Source organism: Perca flavescens, chromosome 22 (assembly GCF_004354835.1).
Source record: "Perca flavescens isolate YP-PL-M2 chromosome 22, PFLA_1.0, whole genome shotgun sequence".
NCBI classification, from domain to species: Eukaryota; Metazoa; Chordata; class Actinopteri; order Perciformes; family Percidae; genus Perca; species Perca flavescens.
The window spans coordinates 26,612,881-26,632,880 of record NC_041352.1 but is presented as its reverse complement, the minus strand read 5'-3'; the positions used below and the strand labels follow the sequence as shown (position 1 = coordinate 26,632,880).

The 20,000-nt window shown below is 38.5% G+C and overlaps 1 protein-coding gene across 1 annotated transcript; it reads left to right on the top strand.

The window, feature by feature from the left end:
- Window positions 1-1,771: 1,771 nt before the first annotated feature.
- cyb5a (cytochrome b5 type A (microsomal)) lies at window positions 1,772-15,729 on the top strand. Its single transcript, XM_028569770.1, has 5 exons — window positions 1,772-2,142; window positions 9,998-10,126; window positions 12,094-12,123; window positions 14,378-14,412; window positions 15,568-15,729. The coding sequence occupies exons 1-5, from the start codon at window positions 2,005-2,007 to the stop codon at window positions 15,653-15,655; spliced, it is 420 nt and encodes a 139-aa protein (XP_028425571.1). The 5' UTR covers window positions 1,772-2,004; the 3' UTR covers window positions 15,656-15,729.
- Window positions 15,730-20,000: the final 4,271 nt, after the last annotated feature.

Genomic DNA, 20,000 nt, shown 5'->3' with positions numbered 1-20,000 from the left:
CATTTTTGTCATGTGATGACTTTTAAGGCATTTGTATCAGTTTTTTCAACGTTTTTTTGTCATTTCTGTTGATTTTTATAACTTTTTATTGAATGTTTTTCGCCTTTTCCAACATTTGTGTCGCTTTTATGCATTTTTAAAAAAAATTGTTACATTTATATCTGGGTTTAATTGACGTTTTTGGCGTTCTTATAATCTTTTACTTTTTTTTTTACTCATTTGGACTGCCAGGGGCCTCTAAGGTTCACATATGCCGCTTTCATTAAGTAAAATCTTCTTTCATCCTGGTCAATGTGTAAGGCAAACTGGATTTAGGAGACTACTGTAGGCTACCTGGAGTTTATTAACTAACAGTTGTTGTATTTTTCTACTGTGGAGTGACAGGTCGGCTTAATATACAATCTTTGATATGGAATCAGAGGGTTTCCCGCCAGATAGATAGAGAAATACATCTTTTTCTTCACTATGTGCGGACTTTTCTCAGCATTGTACAACTTTTACAAGTTAACTGTGTGTTTTGGACACAAAAGGGACCCGAGTGTGTAATTAAACACTGTTTGCGTGAGAGATAAGGCTCCCAGTCACTCCTTCGCGTGAGAAGCAGGTTTCCTCTTCGTGAAAGTTTCTGTCTGAACTCAAGTGAACTTTGGCCTCGACCTCGCCCACAGTTTCTAAGCCGCACAGGGTGAGGACCAATCAGAAAGTCCCGTTCAAAGGTATGGGAAGGGATTGACCAATAGCAGCACCCGAAAGACGGTGGGGGGCGGTCTCAGTCACCGTGCCAGGAATTTTGATGCTCCGAGAAGCAGCCAGAAATACATGCAATCTTCCCGGAAATTGACCTTTCAAAATAAAATCAAAGCGCGTCAAACTCGACAAAAAGTGACTTTTTTTAAGTGTTGTCTTTCTGTCGACTCTGTGTTTTTTTGGGTCAAAATTTCAAAATTTTCTTGTTCCTTTTCTACACTTTTCTCGACGTTTTTGTCGATTTTATTCAAATTTTTTTGTCACTTTTTTTGTTGTTTTTTTGTCACTTTTTTTCTATTTTTTTGGTCACTTTTTTCACCGTTTTTGTAGCTTTCTCCAACATTTCTTCCGCCAATCAGCCAACTTGCAGTTTATATCCACGTCTGCTTTTGTGGCTTTTTTGATGGTTTTTTTATATAGTTTTTTATAGATTTTTGTTGACACTTTCATGTGAGACACACAACCAACGTGACCAAACTTCCTTGTAAATATATTTTACATTTTCTTTTTTTCTTTTCACATTTAGTGCTACTTTTATATAGGTTGTTTCTATTTTATTATTATTATTATTATTATTATATAATATTAATTGATTAATAATTGTATAATATTTCTTTATTTAAAAATGTAAATAAAAAAATAAATAATTTTTTGTTGTGTTTCCGTGTGTGTATGTGTGTGTGTTTCTGTTTCTGTGTTTGTGTCTGTGTTTGTGTCTGTGTCTATGTGTGTGTGTGTGTCTGGGTGTGTGTGTGTGTCTGTGTGTGTGTCTCTGTGTGTGTGTGTGTGTGTGTGTGTGTGTCTGTGTTTGTGTGTGTCTATCTGTGTGTGTGTGTGTCTGTGTGTGTGTGTGTGTGTGTGTGTGTGTGTGTGTGTGTGTGTGAACTGCATTTGTGTGTGTGTGTGTGTGTGTGAGAAAGGCTTATTTTTGTGTAAATGACACCCACTTAATTTTCAAATGTCACCCACTGATGTTAACAGAGACTTTTACTTTGAAAACTGAAGCCGGACAACTCGTGTTGAATTCCGTGAATTCCGGGGGGATCTTGATGTCCGTGAACTCTCCACCGCTGGAACTTGGGACTCTGGTTGATAGAAACTGGGGTAAATGTCGGTGTGTTTGTGCGGAGTCACGGTCCTGACAGGCTCGGTGTTATTACATAACCACAAACGGGCTCCTTTACGGCTTTTGTCCACTTTCAGCGGCTCCCCGTCGACTTTCTCTCCCCTCAAACCGTCGGACTTTCAGGGACACAAATGGGTGAAAAGGAGGCAAAATGCGCCGATGGAGTCAAATACTACAGACTGTCAGAGATCGAGGAGCAGAACAATTTCAAATCAACGTGGATCATCATCCACAACAAGGTCTACGATGTCACCAAGTTTCTGGAAGAGGTGAGGAACTTCGTTAAGAATCCGGGCATTTTACGTCAATACAAGTTTAGCGATAATTAGCGTGTTAAAACCTCCAATGAGAAGAAATTAAACAAACTCGGTGGTCAGAACAACAATCGGACACATTACATTTACATTTCACCAATTGCTTTCTGTTTTAAGTTGAAAATAATAAAAAATGTACGTGTGGTTTAGCTGCCAGTGTGTCCGTTGCAAAATGTGGCTTTTTTTGGCTGGAGTCTGGTGGGGGAATTCACTAATGTTGAGAAAAAATGTGGTTCCTGTGCTCAGTTCAGTATCACAGGGGCCCCCCCAGAAAGGCTCTTGGTCCTGGGGGGTGGGCGTGGGGGGGTGTGGGCTCTAAAAGTAAATAAAACTTAGACATTAACGTCAGGTCCAGCCCAGCAGCATAGGCAAGCTCATTGGCGATTTTAGACCCTTTTTTAAGGGGGCTCAAGTCTGCCTAAATTCTCAGCCCCGCTAAAACTTATAATAATAATAAAAAAACAATTAGTTTTTGTCTTTTAAACCAATTTTAGTGCTTTAAGTTAGAGTTTAACTCCCTCACTAGCTAACTCACTAGCTAACTAGCTAGCTAACGGAGGCAGCGGCGGTTCTCTGAGCTTAAATCCGTATTTTTCTTAAAGGAGTCTGTTGGCTGTGAAGAAAGATAACGGAGTAAAGGGCCGTCTGACTGCAAGGTGAAGCTCTGAAAATACTCTAAATATAGAATATTACTTTTAATATAGAATATTTAGAGTATTTTCTGGTGCACATTATTTCCATAATATGTGTTTCAGGCTAAACTGGTTTGATTGTTTGCATTTGTTGTTATGTGATTTAGTTTTTATACATGGAAGGAAGGAAGGAAGGATGGATTCAGTTAACTGTCCCAGTGGAGAGAAGAAACTAGAAAATATATAAATTATATGATATAAATAAATATTCCCATTTAACAAGCAGACATCACACAAGTTTTTTTCTTAGAAATAACTCCAACTTATTATCTAAATAGTTGGCGATTAATTTAATAGTGGACAACTAATATATATTAATCTTTGCAGTTCTACGTTCATTCATTATTAATATATTAACTCTGCTGTTGCCCGTATCAGAACTATGACGAAACAACGTTGAAAAAAGTGACAAATGTTGGAAAAAGCTCCAAAAACGCAGGAAAAAAATCGACAAAAACATTTTTTTTATTTTAAACGCTAAAAAAGTGACTAAAAAAAACCATTGCCAAAGGTGACAAAAAGTTTGGAAAAAAAAACATTGAAAAAGGCAACAAAAAACTTGTTAAAAAATTTACTAAAACATAATTAAAGAAGTGACTAAAGAAATGACAATAAATACATCAAAAACTTGTTTAAGAGATTTACACAAAATTGTTTAAAATTGACAAAAACATAATAAAACAGCCCAAAAAGTGACAAAAAAATGACAATTAGATACATCAAAAAACTAGTTAAAAAAAGTGACAGAAAATTGGAAAAATAAAAAACATCAGAAAAAGCAATAAAAAAACTAGTTAGAAATTGACAAAAACATAATAAAAAAGCCCAAAAAGTGACAAAAAAAAGACAATTAAATACATGAAAAAACTTGTTAAAAAAGCGACTAAAAATAAAAATCACAAAAAACTTGTTAAAAATTGACAAAAACATAGTTTTAAAAAACGCCAAACAAGTGACAAAAAAATAGGAATAAAATTGACTAAAACTAGGGCTGCCACCTCTTGGTCGATTAGTCGACTAATCGGTCGTTTTGGTCTTAGTCGACTAAGATTTCTTTAGTCCATTATTCATTTTTTATGCTTATTCATGCTTAATTACTCATTTCCAAGAAACTTCTGAGCACATTTATGGTAAACACAAGATTTAAAGTGGTGCTTTTGCAGGATTAATTGCGGAGAAACTCAGTTTTACAGATGGTTAATTAACTACATTTATATTGTGCTTTTCTAGTCTTAACCACCTCTCAAAGCGCACAGCTCTGTCAATTAAATCAACTAATCGCTTAGTCGAAGTGTTAGTCGACTAAGAATTTCTTTAGTCGAGGACAGCCCTAACTAAAACGTCGAGAAAAGTGCAGAAAAAGAACAACCAAGTGTTGAAATTTCAACCCAGAAAAACACAGTCGCACGGTCGACAAAAAGACAACACGAAGGTCAAAAGACTCTTAATTCCTAATTCTCAGTGTTTATTGAGTCATTGCCTTTGCCTGTAGACACACATACGTGAGTTTATTTCTAAGTAAATGTTCATGAGTCATTGAGAAGTTGCAGCCTCTTAGAATAACTTACTTCAGTTAACAGTTTGGACCTTTGGACCTTTGGCCGAATCAACAATACGTCAGAGTGACTCGTCGTTTTATTTGCCACGTGTTTAATTCTGCACATAGTTCAGACCGAGTGTGGATGTGACAGACAGCTACTGACTATAGAGAGCCGAAGTCCCGCCCTTCTACTTCCGGTCCATGGGACCTTAATTGAGAAAAAAATAGGAACGAGAGTCAGTGGAGAGATAATAATAATCTTTTGATCCCGTTTGAATTGGGCCATGAATTATTCACACATATGATGTTGGTCAGTTTAAAACATTTTTCAACCGAAGAAAGTCTCCGTTTGTTGTTAAACTGCTGAAGTATCAGACTGTGAAAATACGTAATTAGAAAGACTACACACTTTTGTGTGTGTGTGTGTGTGTGTGTGTGTGTGTGTGTGTGTGTGTGTGTGTGTGTGTGTGTGTGTGTGTGTGTGTGTGTGTGTGTGTGTGTGTGTGTGTGTGTGTGTGTGTGTGTGTGTGTGTGTGTGTGTGTGTGTGTGTGTGTGTGTGTGTGTGTGTGTACCGAGGATGTAACGTTACTCAAATGACCTTTTAGTTAAAGAGTAAGATCCTTTTTTTTTTTAAACATGAAAACATCCACAAAATCGTGTTCGCTAAACCCACCAGACTCCATGTAAATAATCAGTGATTTTAGCATCGTAAAATACACTTCATTCAAAGTCGACAGAAACAAAATAAAACTATGAAAAGCCGTTTTGGCTCGTCTTTTCACTTTACCAACCATCACAACTCTAGTTTTGGTTGAAATAAACACATAGTTTACAGATTTACATGTGAAAATATGCTGGCTCTATACACGCTAAAAGTCCTGTTTTTTTAAATGGAGTCTGGTGGGTTTAACGCTAGCGCCCCTCAGAGCTGTTTCTGGTTAAACAGAAAGGTCTGAAAGAGGTTTTAAAGGTCTATTTCTGTAAATATAGTAATCTGAGTATGTCAGCGGCAATAAACAGAACTTTTAGTGGAAGCTAACTGATGCTGAACATTAGTCCTGTTGGGTTACATTACAGCCCGGTCTGTGGCTGCCGGTTACAGCGATCTCACCCAATACTGGACCAATGTCAAAGATTGTTGTTCACATCAGTCATCGGTTTGGAGGAAGATGTCTCTGGGACAGCTGGATATTTAGGGTTGGAAGAAGTGCTCAGTAGAAGTAGAAGTAATAGAAGCTTTGTTGGAAACCGTTCCCTATCCTGGAACTATAGTTCCCTATAAAGTGCATTCGCCAACTTAGTAGTGGTGTTCACATTCTCCGTGGTTTATTTCATTCACTATACGGTAGCCCACTATAAAATACCCACAATGCACATAATGTGAGCGTACATACGGTGTACTGTTGTGTCAAAATGTGATTAAAATCTGGTTTATACATTAAATTATTTGACCCCTTGCTGATTTTGCAGGTTTGCCCACATACAAAGAATGCAAAAATCTACAATTTTAATCATATGTACATTCTAACAGTGAAAGACAGAATCCCAAAAGAAAATTCAGAAAATCACATCATATGAATTTATTAAAATTGATAACCATCTGATGAGGAAAAACAAGTATTTGACCCCCTGGACAAACAGCATGTTAATATTTTGTAGAAAAGCCATTATTGGCCAGCACAGATGTCAAACGGTTTTTATAGTTGGTGACAAAGTTTGTGCACATTTCGGCAGGGATGTTGGCCCCTCCTCCTGCAGACAGCCTCCAAATCATTCAGGTTCCGAAGGTTGTCGCCTGGCAAAATTTTAAGCTCCCTCCAAAGATTTTTCGGATTCAGGTCTGGAGACTGGCTAGCCACTCCAGAACCTTCTTCTTCTTCAGCCACTCTTTTGTTGCTTTGGTGGTGTTAGGGTCGTTGTCGTGCTGAAACAATTCCGAACCATCTTAGCTCTCTGACAAGGCACAGATGTGAAGTCCAAAACCATTTCATGGTCCATCCTCCCCTCATACGATGGAAGCCCATTGAGAAAACACCCCAAAGCATGATGTTGCCACCAAAATGCACGATGGGGATGGTGTTCTTTGAAGAATTTTCTTTATCCAAAGACATGTTTTGAGTTATTTCAAAAAGTTCTATTTTGGTCTCATCTGACCACATCACATAATTCCAGGCCTCTTATGTGTTCATTGAATAGTTTTGCGGGCCTGTACAGTTTCTTCTACAAGGGGGAAATAGTCATGAATTTAAAAAGGAAACACATTGAATGAGAAGGTTTTTCCAAACTTTTCCCCTGCCTTCAGTTGATTCATCAGTTCCCCCTTGTGGAGGGAATTCCTCATGTTCTCAGGGACAGCTAGGCAAGATCTTGTGTGGAGAGACCGAGGGAGGTTGGCGGTGGTGTGGGCTTCTTCCATTTCCTGATAACTGCCAAGTTTATCAGGCTCAAGTTGGGCGATTCTCTTGAGATGCCTTGTGCAGATCAAAATCTTGTCCCTGAGAGAAAGCTCTTTGGTCTTGCCCATGGTGGTGATGTTGATGCATCAACAGGGTCTTTTATAAAGGAGGTGGGGCTTAGATTCAATGTAATAATTGGTTGGATTTGGGGCTGTGTCAAGCTCTGAAAACTGGTTATAGGAGGATTAGTTTGTTTGTCCAGGGGGTCAAATACTTGTTTTTCCTCATCAGATGGTTATAAATTTTAATAAATTCATATGATGACAGAATTTTCTTTGGGATTCTGTCTTTCACTGTTAGAATGTGTATGATTACAATTTGCGGGGATTTTTGCATACTTTTGAAGAGAAAACAGGAAAATCAAAAAAGGGTCAAATACTTATTTCCCCACTGTAATTAAATTAGGGGCAAGCATATGTGTGTCTTTTGAGGTATAGACATTCATCTTGTCACCTGGAGATAATGGAGGCCAAAAGGGACACACCTTCTAATTGACTGACAAGGTGAATTCTCACTGAAAAAACTATGAAATATGGAATATTAACAAACTCTAAATATAGAATATTTAGATTCTTCAAAGTAGCCACCCTTTGCTTTTTTTTCCATAATATGTATTTAATTAGCCTAAACCAGTTTGATTGTAAAACCATTTGTTGTTATGTGATTTATTTTTAGAACACCAAAAGGAAGGAAAAAGCAAAGGGTGGCTACTTTGGAAAAAAGGAAGGATTCAGTTTACTAATTCCAGTGGAGAGAAGATGCCTTAGAAAAATAAATATAAATAATAAAACATTGAATGAGAAGGTTTGTTCAAACTTTTGGCCTGTACTGTACTTGCCCATCAGAGAAAGTTTGTTCTCCAGAAAGTAAGTCAACTGGACAAAGCCAAGGCCTCAGGCTGTGGGCGAGCGAGATGCACAGTCAGCTAAAAGAGAGCGGAGTCAGCAATATGACATCAACAGAGGACTTCCCTAAAGGAGGTGGGCCTTAGACTCAAATTAATCCAATTGGATTCTTAAGCTGCATGCTCTGAAAACGGTTATTGGAGGAAAACGTCTGTTTAAAAAAATTGACGACACAAACAGAGAAACTTCAGAAAAAGCTGTCCCAAAATTTTGTTCATACTTTGAAGAGAAAACAGGAAAAGTGTTTAAAAAAGGGCACCTGGCGTTTGGGTCCGAACCATTCATAACGGAGATAATGGAGTAAAGGGCCGTCTGACTGCAAGGTGAAGCTCTGAAAATACTCTAAATATAGAATATTACTCTAAATATAGAATATTTAGAGTATTTTCTGGCGCACATTATTTCCATAATATGTGTTTCAGCCTAAACCAGTTTGATTGTTTGCATTTGTTGTTATGTGATTTAGTTTTTATACACAAAAGGAAGGAAAAACGCTCCGTAGGAAGGAAGGAAGGATTCAGTTTACTGTCCCAGAGGAGAGAAGAAACTAGAAAATATATAAATAATATAATATAAATAAATGTTCACATTTAACAAGCTGACATCACACAAGTTTTTTTCTTAGAAATAACTCCAACTGATTATCGAAATAGTTGCCGATTAATTTAATAGTGGACAACTAATATATATATTAATCTTTGCAGTTCTACGTTTATTCATTATTAATATATTAATCAAAAACTTGTTTAAAAAATTGACAAAAAAAATAAACATCAGAAAAAGCGACAAAAAACTTGTTAAAAATAGACAAAAACATAATTAAAAAAAAGCCAACCACAACTCTAGTTTTGGTTAAAATAAACGCATAGTTTACTGATTTACATGTGAAAATATGCTGGCTCTATACACGCTAAAAATATTGTTTTTTAGATGGAGTCTGGTGGGTTTAGCGCTAGTGACCTCAGAGCTGTTTCTGGTTAAACAGAAAGGTATCAAAGGTATTTCAATTTCAATTAATTGCACAGCCCAACTTGTACACCAGACTTGCACAACTTAAAGTATCAAAACTAAAATCACTCATTTTGCATGTAAATAATCAGGACTTTTAGCGTGTATAGAGCCAGCATATCTCCACCAAACTCCATGTAAATAATCAGGACTTTTAGTGTGTATAGAGCCAGCATATCTCAACCAGACTCCATGTAAATAATCAGAACTTTTAGCGTGTATAGAGCCAGCATATCTCCACCAGACTCCATGTAAATAATCAGGACTTTTAGCGTGTATAGAGCCAGCATATTTCCACCAGACTCCGTGTAAATAAACAGTGATTTAAGCATCGTAAAATACTAGGGCTGTCCTTGACTAAAGAAATTCTTAGTCGACTAACACTTATACAATTTTGTCGACTAATCGATTAGTTGATTTAATTGACAGAGCTGTGAGCTTTGAGAGGTGGTTACTCATTGTATTTGTAAAAATCATTGTAAATGTAGTTAATTAACCATCTGTAAAACTGAGTTTCTCCACAATTAATCTTGCAAAAGCACCACTTTAAATCTTGTGTTTACCATAAATGTGCTCAGAAGTTTCTTGGAAATTAGTAAATTAAGCATGAATAAGCATAAAAAATGACTAATCGACTAAAGAAATCTTAGTCGACTGAGACCAAAACAACCGATTAGTCGACTAATCGACTAAGAGGTGGCAGCCCTATAAAATACACTTCATTCAAAGTCGACAGAAACTAAATCAAACTATGTAAAGCCGTTTTGGGTCTTTTCCAACCATCACAACTCTAGTGTTGGTTAAAATAAACGCGTAGTTTACTGATTTACATGTGAAAATATGTTGTCTCAACACACTAAAAGTCCTGTTTTTTTAAATGGAGTCTGGTGGGTTTAGCGCTAGTGACCTCAGAGCTTTTTCTAGTTAAACAGAAAGGTCTTAAAGAGGTTTTAAAGGTCTATCTCTGTAGGGATCCTTTCCAAAAACACAACTGTGGAATTTTCCGTAATACTTTTCCTATTTAAACTTTTGTTTCTTCATTAAGAACACGAGAGAAAATAAGAGTTTACTTATAACTAATAATAGTTTTTCTTTTCATTTTGCAGGTTGCCTTCTTTTCAAAGAGTTTTTTGGTATTGTAGAATATTCTAATGTAGTTTCTGTGAGTGTTGGTGAATACTTGAGGGTGCGTTTGTTTTTCACGCCAGCACCCCGGAGGGGAGGAGGTCCTGAGGGAGCAGGCGGGCGGAGACGCCACCGAGAGCTTCGAGGACGTGGGACACTCGAGTGACGCCAGAGAGATGGCCCAGGGCATGGTGATCGGAGAGCTGCACCCGGTAGGTCACTGTACTGCAGTAAAACTACAGATACTACGCTGCGATAATACTCTGTTACGAGTTACATCCCGCACTGCGGTAAAACCACCGATGCTACGCTGCGATAATACTCTGTTACGAGTTACAAGTCTGTAAGTAGCGTCAGGAGAATGTAGTTAAGGTATTAAAAGTAAAAGAAGAATCCTCCTATTTTTAGAAAGTAGGATCCAACCAGTTGTGTTTAATGGTACACACACACACACACACACACACACACACACACACACACACACACACACACACACACACACACACACACACACACACACACACACACACACACACACACACACACACACACACACACACACACACGCACGATCGAATCATCCCAGCTGGACATGTAGGCTGTTATATTGTTATTAACTACATGTGTTCTGTGTGTAACTAAAGTAACTAGTAACTAAAGCTGGAACAGATGAATGTAGTGGAGTAACTAAAGTAACTAGTAACTAAAGCTGGAACAGATGAATGTAGTGGAGTAACTAAAGTAACTAGTAACTAAAGCTGGAACAGATGAATGTAGTGGAGTAACTAAAGTAACTAGTAACTAAAGCTGTAACAGATGAATGTAGTGGAGTAACTAAAGTAAGTAGTAACTAAAGCTGGAACAGATGAATGTAGCGGAGTAACTAAAGTAACTAGTAACTAAAGCTGGAACAGATGAATGTAGCGGAGTAACTAAAGTAACTAGTAACTAAAGCTGGAACAGATGAATGTAGTGGAGTAACTAAAGTAACTAGTAACTAAAGCTGTAACAGATGAATGTAGTGGAGTAACTAAAGTAACTAGTAACTAAAGCTGTAACAGATGAATGTAGTGGAGTAACTAAAGTAACTAGTAACTAAAGCTGTAACAGATGAATGTAGTGGAGTAACTAAAGTAAGTAGTAACTAAAGCTGGAACAGATGAATGTAGCGGAGTAACTAAAGTAACTAGTAACTAAAGCTGGAACAGATGAATGTAGCGGAGTAACTAAAGTAACTAGTAACTAAAGCTGGAACAGATGAATGTAGCGGAGTAACTAAAGTAACTAGTAACTAAAGCTGGAACAGATGAATGTAGCGGAGTAACTAAAGTAACTAGTAACTAAAGCTGGAACAGATGAATGTAGCGGAGTAACTAAAGTAACTAGTAACTAAAGCTGGAACAGATGAATGTAGCGGAGTAACTAAAGTAACTAGTAACTAAAAGCTGGAACAGATGAATGTAGCGGAGTAACTAAAGTAACTAGTAACTAAAGCTGGAACAGATGAATGTAGCGGAGTAACTAAAGTAACTAGTAACTAAAGCTGTAACAGATGAATGTAGCGGAGTAACTAAAGTAACTAGTAACTAAAGCTGTAACAGATGAATGTAGCGGAGTAACTAAAGTAACTAGTAACTAAAGCTGTAACAGATGAATGTAGAGGAGTAACTAAAGTAACTAGTAACTAAAGCTGGAACAGATGAATGTAGCGGAGTAACTAAAGTAACTAGTAACTAAAGCTGGAACAGATGAATGTAGCGGAGTAACTAAAGTAACTAGTAACTAAAGCTGGAACAGATGAATGTATAGCGGAGTAACTAAAGTAACTAGTAACTAAAGCTGGAACAGATGAATGTAGCGGAGTAACTAAAGTAACTAGTAACTAAAGCTGGAACAGATGAATGTAGCGGAGTAACTAAAGTAACTAGTAACTAAAGCTGGAACAGATGAATGTAGCGGAGTAACTAAAATAACTAGTAACTAAAGCTGGAACAGATGAATGTAGCGGAGTAACTAAAGTAACTAAATGTACTTAGTTACTTTCCAGCGCTGGTGAGAATGTAACTGTAGCAAACACTCTGAATAATGTATCTCAGGACGTCATGTAACATAACTGTCTGTCTGTCTGTCTGTCTGTCTGTCTGTCTGTCTGTCTGTCTGTCTGTCTCTCTCTCTGCAGGACGACAGAGACAAGATTGCCACACATGAGGTAAGAGAAACTCAGGCTACACTTACACCACTACGTTTAGTTTTTAAGACTACCGCACACTGCCATGCACAACTGTGTGTGTGTGTGTGTGTGTGTGTGTGTGTGTGTGTGTGTGTGTGTGTGTGTGTGTGTCTGTCACTGGCTATATTAACCCATATGCACATCCCCTCCCTCTTTCCCTCCCTCACTCAGCCTGGACTTTAACCCTATTACTTCAAAGCTCTAATATTGACTGTTGATTTGGGTCTATCCTACTGTCTACTTTAGATTAGATAGTCAACTCAACTTTATTGTCATTGTGCAGAGTAACAAGACAACGAAATGCAGTTTGTGTCCATCCAGAAGAGCAACATAAAGCAGAAAAGTGCAATGTGATATACAAAGTATAGACAAGAAACATACACACACTCTCATTGATTACCTTACCATGCAGACTGACACAGACCGACACACACACACACACACACACACACACACACACACACACACACACACACACACACACACACACACACACACACACACACACACACACACACCCTCTCATAGAGCACCTTACCATGCAGACTGACACAGACACACACACACACACACACACTCACACACACACTCTCATAGAGCACCTTACCATGCAGACTGACACAGACACACACACACACACACACACACACACACACACACTCACACACTCACACACTCACACACACTCTCATAGAGCACCTTACCATGCAGACTGACACACACACACACACACACACACACACACACACACACACCCTCTCATAGAGCACCTTACCATGCAGACTGACACACACACACACACACACACACACACACACACACACACACTATTTTATCATCCTGTTTATGATGCATGTGTATGTGTGTGATGTCTTCAAGCTACTGTACATGTGTCAAACTCAAGGCCCGTGCGCCAAATCCGGCCCCTTGCAGATTTAGATCCGGCCCGTATATTAAATTGGGTTCACAATACATTTTTGGCCCACCTAGTTGTGCGCCAAACTAAAAACACAGGAACGTTTTTTTTTTTTAAACGGCAGTTAGCTGACATTCAAAGCAGACATTTGGCAGATTTGCCGACTCTGAGACTCACAAATTCCCCGAGAAACATATTCATATTCAGGCTGAGAAACAGGTTGTTGCTGATGATGGCTAAGGAACTCTTTTTTTTTTTTTTTTTTTTTAGGGTTTCATGTCAACAAAAAAATACAACAAAAAGCAAACAAAATTTTTTCGGAAAAAGCAAGAAATTTACAAAAAGGTGACAAATGTCTGAGAAAGCCACAAAAATGAGGAACAAAGCTACCAAAATGTTAAAAAAAAAAAAAAAAAAAAGTGACATGCAGTAACAAAAACACATCAATAAACTCTCCATGTCTGGCCCTTGGTGTGATTCTCATCCATCTATCTATCTATCTATCTATCTATCTATCTATCTATCTATCTATCTATCTATCCATCCAATGTGCCCCTTAATCTCCGGCCATATCAACATATATCACATGAGCGTTTCCACACACACTGGGCATGTGCCAAACAAACACGTGGTAGTGTAAATGTAGCTTAAATTTCATTTTGTGCTGCGTGGCTCTTTTCTTATTAAATCTCGTGATTTGTTCCCTCTAGACCAGTGGTTCTCAAACTTTTTCTCAATAATGTCCCCCTTTTGAATGGTTTCTTCAAGCCAAGTACCCCCCTGACCAGTGCTAATCATTTTCGGTAGAAAATAAAAGTGTATAGAAACAGGAAGAGTACAGCGCTGTCAACTTGGAACTGGAAAAAACATTTTGATGCTGATGAGAAAAAGAGACAAAAACTGTAAGCTTGGAAAAAGATGGTAGAAAGAAGGAAGGAAGGAAGGAAGGAAGGCAAGAATAGGTCAAAATAGTATCAAAAACTTCAAAAACAGTGACATAAGAAGAAAAAAAAGCGAGAAACTTGTAAAAAGTAGAAGGACAGTAGAAGGAAGGATAGATCAGGTCCAAAGAAGGAGACACAAAGGTCACATTTTTGGTAGGGAAAAAAAAATCTCTACATAAAGAGGAACAATGTTCTGGACAACAGCCTCGTTACTATTAAACATTTAGTTAAATATCTCACGTACCCCCTGCAGTCCTCCAGAGTACCCCCAGGGGGACACGTACCCCCATTTGAGAAACACTGGTCTAGAGTGTGTGACATGAAATCTTTGTTTTGGTTAATTAAACAGCTGATGATGTTTGTGTGCTCACAGGAAACACCGGTGACCACTTTGAAGGACGAGCCCAGGTACACACACACACACACACACACACACACACACACACACACACACACACACACACACACACACACACACACACACACACACACACACACACACACACACACACACACACACACACACACACACACACACACACACACACACACACACACACACCTGTAATGTAACCCTACGGGACAAATGTTCAGCATCAGTTAGTGTCCACTAACAGTTCTGTTTTTGCTGCTGACAGACTCAGATTATTATTCTAAGTGTCTGACAACATTATGGGATGGATCCCTACAGAGATAGACCTTTTAGTTAAAGAGTAAGATCCTTTTAGTTTAACATGAAACAGCCTCAAAATCACCATCACCAAACTACACCAGACTCCATGTAAATAATCAGGACTTTTAGCGTGTTTAGAGCCAGCATATCTCCACCAGACTCCATGTAAATAATCAGGACTTTTAGCGTGTATAGAGCCAGCATATCTCCACCAGACTCCATGTAAATAATCAGGACTTTTAGTGTGTATAGAGCCAGCATATCTCCACCAGACTCCATGTAAATAATCAGGACTTTTAGCGTGTATAGAGCCAGCATATCTCCACATGTAAATGGGTGAATTAAGGGTTTATTTCAACCAAACCAGAGTGGTGATTGTTGTAACAGTGGAAAGATGAACCAAGACGGCTTTTGGTAGTTTTATTTAGTTTCTGTCCACTTTGAATGAAGTTTGTTTTACAATGATAAAATCACAGATTATTTACATGGAGTCTGGTGGGTTTAGCGAACGCAATTTCACGGATGATTTAATGTTACAAAAAGCATCTTACTCTTTAACAGAACGGTCTACCTCCTTAGAAATCGTTTCCATAATGTTGTCAAACATTAAGAATAATAATCTGAGCCTGTCAGCGGCAAAAACACGCTAACTTTAGATGCGCAATCATCCTGTTATCTTACACTCTAGTTAGTTTCTCTGCTGCCGACTGCAGAGATCTGTCCTAACACTGGACCAATGTCACAGATAGTTGTTCCCATCAGTCACTTAGACACAGGAACACACAGGAACACACAGGAACATACAGGAACGTAGGGTCCAGGTTGGAAATAAAAACCCCAAAGTACCCCTTTAACAAGGTCCACTGGACATTGTGTCTTTTCTGTTGCAGCTGGTGGACCAACTGGCTGATTCCCGCTCTGGCTGCTGTCATCGTCACGGTGATGTACCGCATGTTCTCCGCAGAGAGCGACGCGTGACCTCAACACACACACACACACACACACACACACACACACACACACACACACACACACACACACACACACACACACACACACAGCTGTGACATCATCACACACAGCTGTGACATCATCACACACACACACACACAGCTGTGACATCATCACACACACACACACACAACTTTGAGAACAAAACACACACACACACACACACACACACACACACAATGAGCTGCAGCGGACCAACAGCTGATCGGACCCGTGGATTAAAGAACATCTTCTTAAGGGATCACGGACTCTTGCGATGCCCAAGATGCATTTCCTGCCGTTTTTTAAACCAACCAATCACGTGGCGTTGTGTAAATGAAGTCATGCACGCTGTTGACATTTTAGCTCGTTTAGTGAAATCTTTGAGAATCGTGTAGAAGTGCAGAGGATGTATAATTTGTTGTGTCTGTTTTCTATGTTTGTGAATGAGTTTTTAAATATGCAATCAGCAGCTAACAGACCTTTTTCTTCCTCAACACCAGACACTGATTGTGTCCTAAAGGAACATTTATGTAGTTTTATAACTAATCTGCAGATGATGGAACTACATTTATGGCTTCTCATTGTTTGTTTTAAAAGCTTTGATTTGTTCAAAATGTGTCTGGCTCCACTGTCTGTGTCCCTGTTTCTGTTTATGACTGTGTCCTGAATCACTCACACATTCATCACTCAACACACACATATATATACACACACACACACATATATACACACACACAGCTTTGACATCATCACACATACACACACACACACACAGCTGTGACATCACACACAGACACAGCTGTGACATCACACACAGACACACACACACACACACACACACACACACACACACCGCTTTGACATCACACACAGACACAGCTTTGACATCATCAAACATACACACGCACAGCTTTGACATCATCACACATACACAGCTGTGACATCACACACAGACACACACAGCTTTGACATCATCACACGCACACACCGCTTTTGAGATCATCTCACACACACACAGCTTTGACATCATCACATTCACACACCGCTTTGACATCTCACACACACACACACACAGCTTTGACATCATCACACATACACACGCACACAGCTTTGACATCATCACACAGACACAGCTGTGACATCACACACAGACACAGCTTTGACATCACACACACACACACAGCTTTGACATCATCACACACACACACACACACACACACACAGCTTTGACATCATCCCACATACACACACACACACAGCTTTGACATCATCACACGCACACACCGCTTTGACATCATCTCACATACACACACACACAGCTTTGACATCATCCCACACACACACACACAGCTTTGACATCATCCCACACACACACACACACACACACACAGCTTTGACATCATCACACGCACACACCGCTTTGACATCATCTCACACACACACACACACACACACACACACACAGCTTTGACATCATCCCACATACACAGCTTTGACATCACACAGACACAGCTGTGACATCATCACACACACACAGCTTTGACATCATCACACACACACAGCTTTGACATCACACAGACACAGCTTTGACATCATCACACACACACAGCTTTGACATCACACAGACACAGCTGTGACATCATCACACACACACACAGCTTTGACATCATCACACACACACAGCTTTGACATCACACAGACACAGCTTTGACATCATCACACACACACACACACACACACAGCTTTGACATCACACAGACACAGCTTTGACATCATCACACAGACACACACACACACACAGCTTTGAATTACACACACAAAGCTTTGTCATCATCACACACCGCACACAAAACTCAGACTCCAAAAGTGATATTACAACATATCATTTCCAACATTTCTTAACTAGTGTAATCCTCCAGAGTACAGCAGGTAACCGAAAGTCAACTCATGTCGAGCACCGACACAACTCGTTCAACACATTTCAAAAGAGATTTGAGGAATTTCAAAAAAGCAAACCTCAACGTTTCAGCTTTAGCGCCAAAAACCTGAAAAAAGGCGTCAAAAAATGTCAAAATATTGACTTAATTTTTTTGGTTGCGAAACCTCGAGAAAAAACGTCAAAAATAAGCAACAAAGATGTTTAAAAAAAGCAGCGAAAAGGCGAAAATAACCTCAAAAATATTGTTAAAAAAAAACCTATAGAAAGGCAACAAAACATCAAAAAAATATCTGTGTGTGTGTGTGTGTGTGTGTGTCTGGGGTGGAGTGATGTATCTGTGTGTGTATGTGTGTGTGTCTGTATGTGTGTTTCTCTGTGTTTATTGTGTGTGTGTCAAACTCCGTCCGGTTGCAAATTTCCCTGCTGAACTCGATTCTGCCGCTCGAAGCATTAAATACGCCCTGTTCCACATTCTGTATCACACATTGATATTTGTGGGAACAGAATAAAAAACTATGTATCTGTGGCCAGGTACCTTAGATATTACTACTCTGTTAGATTACAAAATGTCACTCTAACAGATGCACTGTTCTTAACCCTGATTTTCTTCTCCACACACCAGCTGACCGAGAGAAACAATGGTGTTGCAGAGCTACAGGTGGTACCATGACCTGACCTCTCTGACACACCTCTCACTAACCCGGATTTCATTTTTTTTTTAGGTTAAGTTCTTCTTCCAGAGACTCTAGCAGTGGCCTAACCGTGTGGGCTTCTCTGTTGTAGGTGTTTCTGATGCTATCCGATTTGGACCTCTGCCATCTCATCTCTCAGTACAAGCAGTAGAGCTCATTCTTCCTAACAGAAAGCTATCCAGCTTTTTCTTTCCTACATTTTTGCAAAGTTGACACATGGGTTAAAAACCAGGTGTAAAAAGTATGATTTAGGATGATGGAAATACAATTGAGGGAAAAACAGTTGTTTCACAATGGTGAAGCAACATTGGTTCACAAATGATTTCTTTTTGGATCGAGACTACTGTCAGCTAGTGTAGGAGCCAAAGCCCTACTTACTGAAATAATTCCAAAATGGAGAATTCCTACCAAAATCTCAAGTATAGTGGTTTGCATTCAAAATGCAACATGCCTACATTTGACAAAAGCTCTGCTTATTGTACTGAGGTATAGAATGCACGCCAGCATAGCTTAACCTGTCAACCTTTTGAGATTTTGTTAACAGCACCTCCACACATTGGACTTGGGTAAAGAGGACACCCAGCAGACACACCACTGTGTGAGGACCAACTGGTAACGTATTATGTATTATGTAAAAGGCACAAATTCCTGATGACATGCTAACAACCACAATGAGAGCAGCAGAGCCACTCAGTGGGGTGATTGGTTAACCCTCACTGTAGACTAAGCTTACAGAGCAGCAAGGCCATAGACACACACACACACACACAGAGATAAGAGAAAAACAGGAGTTGTGCATGTACAGTAAATGGTTCAGCAATGATTTTTGATATAGTTTTTGTCATAAATTATAGAATGTGATATGTTTCCCATATCAGGTAACAAATTGGATAAATAGAGGTCAATTGGAAGTACTTACGGTTTGTTTTATAGGCCTAAAAACTTTAATTCATAATGATTTTTAGAACTACCAGACAACGAGTAGTATAACTTTGGGTTGCAAACTAAAGATAAAAAGAAAATAAACAACATATTTTTGTTTAATTCGTCTTAGTTTATTGGTTATATTGAAACCAATACAGGTTGATATGAGATTTTAGCCTAAAAACAGTTAATTTAACTAGTTAATTAAATTTACTCTAGTGAGTTTTTTAGTTTTTTCTTTCAGTAAAACTGCACTAAAGACTTTGTTTGTATTTTAATTTGCTATATCACAAATAGGTTAAAACTAAATTAATTGATGTTGACGTTGAAAACACTTTGGTGAATGGTTTTCTTTTAAAAGAAATGATTTATTGAATTTTGTGTTGCTTTTATTCAGGTTTTGCTGTGTAACACAGGACAGTGTTAATGGCTAAACCACTGAACAGATTATTTATATGTGCTGCGTTGTTTTGAGTCATGAGCTTGTCATGCCTCAAATAGAAGGGATATAGTAGCAATAATAAATAGGGGGTTTAATGAATGGTGTGTTCACATGATTTTTAAAATTAAAAACTATTCTAAAGAAAATTTAGTTTTGTTTTGATTGACTTTCACTATTTACTGAAACACAACCCTTAAAGTAATCTAAAAGAGAACAATTACAAAAGCAGTGTTTCCTTTTTAGCACAATTTATATGGATTTTATAGAGTTAAACCAGCATGAGGGAAAGAAATGCGGTTTTATAATTATTGATATTCATTAAAATAAGTAGAC

What these genes read in the sequence shown, in the direction of transcription:
- cyb5a (XM_028569770.1), top strand. Translation starts at nt 2,005, where the DNA reads ATGGGTGAAAAGGAGGCAAAATGCGCCGATGGAGTCAAATACTACAGA. An exon ending in TGATCGGAGAGCTGCACCCG is followed by an intron (nt 10,127 to 12,093) that starts GTAGGTCACTGT and finishes CTCTCTCTGCAG; the next exon opens with GACGACAGAGACAAGATTGC. An exon ending in ACTTTGAAGGACGAGCCCAG is followed by an intron (nt 14,413 to 15,567) that starts GTACACACACAC and finishes TTTCTGTTGCAG; the next exon opens with CTGGTGGACCAACTGGCTGA.